Source organism: Rhinolophus sinicus, linkage group LG05 (assembly GCF_036562045.2).
Source record: "Rhinolophus sinicus isolate RSC01 linkage group LG05, ASM3656204v1, whole genome shotgun sequence".
Taxonomy (NCBI): Eukaryota; Metazoa; Chordata; class Mammalia; order Chiroptera; family Rhinolophidae; genus Rhinolophus; species Rhinolophus sinicus.
The window spans coordinates 165,294,060-165,297,566 of NC_133755.1; the positions used below are offsets into that span (position 1 = coordinate 165,294,060).

Genomic DNA, 3,507 nt, shown 5'->3' on the forward strand with positions numbered 1-3,507 from the left:
AAAAAGCAGTTTTTTTAATAAAAAGTGTTTTTGCTAACATGTATGTTTATTTTTAAATGAATTACTAAATATTTTTAAATTGTCTTTATTTCTAATTTGATGAATATTTACAGCTAGAAACCTCATAAACAGAGGGTCTGTGGGGTCTTCAAGAATGTGTAAGAATGTAATGGAATCCCAAGGCCAAAATGTTTGAGAAGCACTGATTCAAAACATGTCAGATCATATCACTTAATAGTCTTCCAACAGCTCCCCATATCCCTAAGGTAAAAGCCCAAGTCCTTACACTGGCCTGCCAGACTCTCTTCCTTTTCCACTACCTGTCCCTCTACCCTTGCTCACTCCCTCCTCCCTTACTTGCCTCCTTGCTCTTCCTCCAATAAGCCAGGCACAATACCAGCATTAGAACCACAGCATTGGCAGTTCTCTTTGCCTGGAAAGCCATTTCCCCCGTTTTCTGCCTGGCTTTCCCCCTCACTTCCTTCCTGTTTGCTCAAAGGTTACCATCTCAACAGTCTAACATGAGCATCCTATTTAAAATTACAACCCTACAGCTTCTCCCATCCTTTACAGCACCTTCTAACATTTATGTCTAGTTCGTGTGGCATCCCCTCCCTCCACTAGTATAAGCCCCCCCAAAGCTCGGAAAAATGCCCACCACGTGGGGCTCAACATAGACTTGTTAAATGTTGAACGAATGAAAAAGCTCATTTGACAGCTTGCCATTTTTCATGACATGTCCACAGAGTCCCAAGAAAAAGGCAGAATGCAATTTAGATAGAAAGGGCAATGACAGATTTTCTGAATGGGAGAAAAAGAGGTGGGATACCATGATCATAAACCTCAATACTGACGGCGTTATGAACCTGAAAAAGGCTCTTCGGAGAAGTCAGGGTGGGGGAATATTTTGAGGTTATGTAGGGCGGATTTAAGTGTAAGGCAATGAACGCTGGCCCCCGCGCCTCCACCCCCTAACCCAACTTCCTGCTCAGACTCACACGAAACCACAAGCCCCGGAATCCACAGACCACTCCACCTGAAAACAAGTAGCCCACACCAAGAGACTGAAAACTTTCTAAACTTTATGGTAAACGCAGCAACGACAATCAACTAGGCAAAAACGAGCCTCCAAATTCCGTCTCACGCCAGCGCCAACTCCCCTAGGCCTGGCTGGCTGTAGGTTCTCCACGGTCACAGTTCTCAGGGATCTCGACGGTCTCCCAGTGCCGTGTTCCGAAGCGTCAACACGAAGGCAGGTCAGGCGAGATGCCCCGGGGAAGCACTTCTGCACAAAGGAAGCTCGAGAGGCAGGAATCAGGGAGAATCGGTCCACGTGGGGCAGGAGCACGCGGGAAAGACGGCAACCGGGTAGAACGCAGGGAGGGAAGTGCTCCCGCACCGTGGTGACAAGGCGGGGGTCTCAGTTCTCCTCGGGCTTGTCGGCTGGCGGTCCGCAAGGCTGCAGCATCTTCTCCATCAAGTTGAAGCGGACTCGTGCTTTGCTCTCATTCTCCGCGATGGCGAAGTAGTTGAGAAGGTCGAAGTGGCCCATGTAGGAGCAGTAGGAGTCGCGGTGCTGGTTCACTAGCCACTCCCACTTGGTGGTGTCGGCGTGGCCCGTGCCGATGTACTTGGACTGCAGATGCTCCAGCTGGCTGTGGATGGTGTAGCGGTCCGTCATTTCGCCGCTTTCCGGTTGTTCTCGGATCAGAGGACACACACGAGGAGCTGCAGGAGAATCACACCGGTGAGGGGCCGCCCCGCTGAACCTCCGGACCGGTGCAGTCGCTGGCGAATGTCGTCACCACGTCGAAGCTACGTGGACCCGCGGTTCAGGCTCTCAAAGGCGGAAGAGGAAGTGTATGCTGTCGCGGGATTGGAGTTGCCAAGGCGACGCTACGAGTCTTCCGCCCCTATAGAGAACCCCGTTCCCTTCGGAGACCGTTGCATGATGGTTCAGTCAGTGGCCCTTTTTCTAACAGGAAGCTTTGCATGCTGGGACTTGTGGTCTCCGAGGCCTCGAGCCGACAAGCTTGTGGAATTCCTCCTCGCGGTCTAAGAGGCCTTAGGCGGCCTGATGGAGTAGGGCGTGTGGCAGGTGCTTAGTGTCCTCGCGCAGTTGGGGCGGACAAGAAATGGGAAATTCAACTAGGACAGGGCTATAGGCAACTGGCAAAAAGAACTCTGAATAATTCTGATTTCGGAGCTTACGTGGCGGTAGACACTTCACAACTAGGGGTAGATCACCCTGAAGTGTGTGGAGACGCGACTTCTGGTACCAACGAGGTCACTTACAAGCGGTGAGGAGTGGACGTTACTTCACCGCTTTGAGGGCCGCCGTTTCCTGCACGGGGATCAGTGCACAGTACCAGTTCCAGCACGTTCCGGCTTCCACATCAAGCCCCTCCTTCCCCTCAAGCTTAGTTTGCTACCCTCCCTCCAGCTCATCACCCCACCCCACCCGCTCCAGCTTGTACTTCTCAGCGTTCCGTGCTGCTCGCCTCTCCAGTTCTTTGTACAAGCTGTTCCCTCTGCTTGGAATGCCTTTGTACCCTTGGCAAACACTTCTCCCTTTAAGTCAGCTCGAAAGCATCTCCTTGAAATCGGCTTTGGCTAATCCAGACAGATGTAAATTCTCCTCTTTGCATCTTGTACGTCGTCTCTTTGTTATTCCTTTCTATAATTTTTGGTTTAAGAATTTTCTCACGCGACCACAAACTACTTGAGAAAGTTTACTTTTTTGATGGTGTCTTTTATATTCTTTTATGATAGCCTCATAGCCTGGCGGAGATGGTATTCTCAAGAAACATTTGATGAATGGATAAACAACTGTGTGACAGTCAAATAGACCTCTTTACTGGGAGAAAGATAATTTTAAAATAGTTTTAGTCTGATACAAAGTTGCAGACTGTAGTTAATAGTGTACTGAATACTGGAAAATTTCTAAGTAGATTTCAGATGCTCTCACCACACAGACGCAAAAAAAAAAAAAAAAAGTCCTGTGGCAGGAGATGGACATGTTCATCACCTTGCCTGGCAATCATTTCATTATGTATATGCATATCAAATCATGTCACACACCTTAAATATATACAGTTTTTATTTAAAAAAGAAAATGACAAAAATGTTTCTTATGGGATCAAATGCCTGTACCAAAAATGAAAAAAAAAAATATTCTTTAAACTTTGTTATAACAAACGTTTCATTCTTAAAATGCAGAGACTATCATAAGGCATACCTGTGGATTCACCATCCACAGATATATCAAACCTTGCTTTTTTGGCATTTTTGTTCCCAACTTTGTTGCTTTGTTTTGGGTTTTTCTAAAGATATAAAACTGTAGAAATAAACTTGAAGTTCTCTGTGTTCCCCTCCCTAATCTATTCACTTCAGGATACTGTCTTGAATTTAAAGTTAGTCATTCCTGAGCCTGTTTTTTTTGTTTTGTTTTTTTGATTGCTGATAGTTTGCGCATTCATAAACAATAGGCGTTAGTGTTATGTATGT

General features: G+C 46.8%; 1 protein-coding gene across 1 annotated transcript; it reads right to left on the minus strand.

The window, feature by feature from the left end:
• Positions 1 to 1,062: 1,062 nt before the first annotated feature.
• SF3B5 (splicing factor 3b subunit 5) lies at positions 1,063 to 2,393 on the minus strand. Its single transcript, XM_074333681.1, has one exon. It carries the CDS (start codon positions 1,679 to 1,681, stop codon positions 1,421 to 1,423), a length of 261 nt encoding a protein of 86 aa, XP_074189782.1. The 5' UTR covers positions 1,682 to 2,393; the 3' UTR covers positions 1,063 to 1,420.
• Positions 2,394 to 3,507: the final 1,114 nt, after the last annotated feature.

Bases quoted from the DNA above. Each gene is read 5' to 3' on its own strand.
- SF3B5 (XM_074333681.1), bottom strand. From the start codon at position 1,681: ATGACGGACCGCTACACCATCCACAGCCAGCTGGAGCATCTGCAGTCC.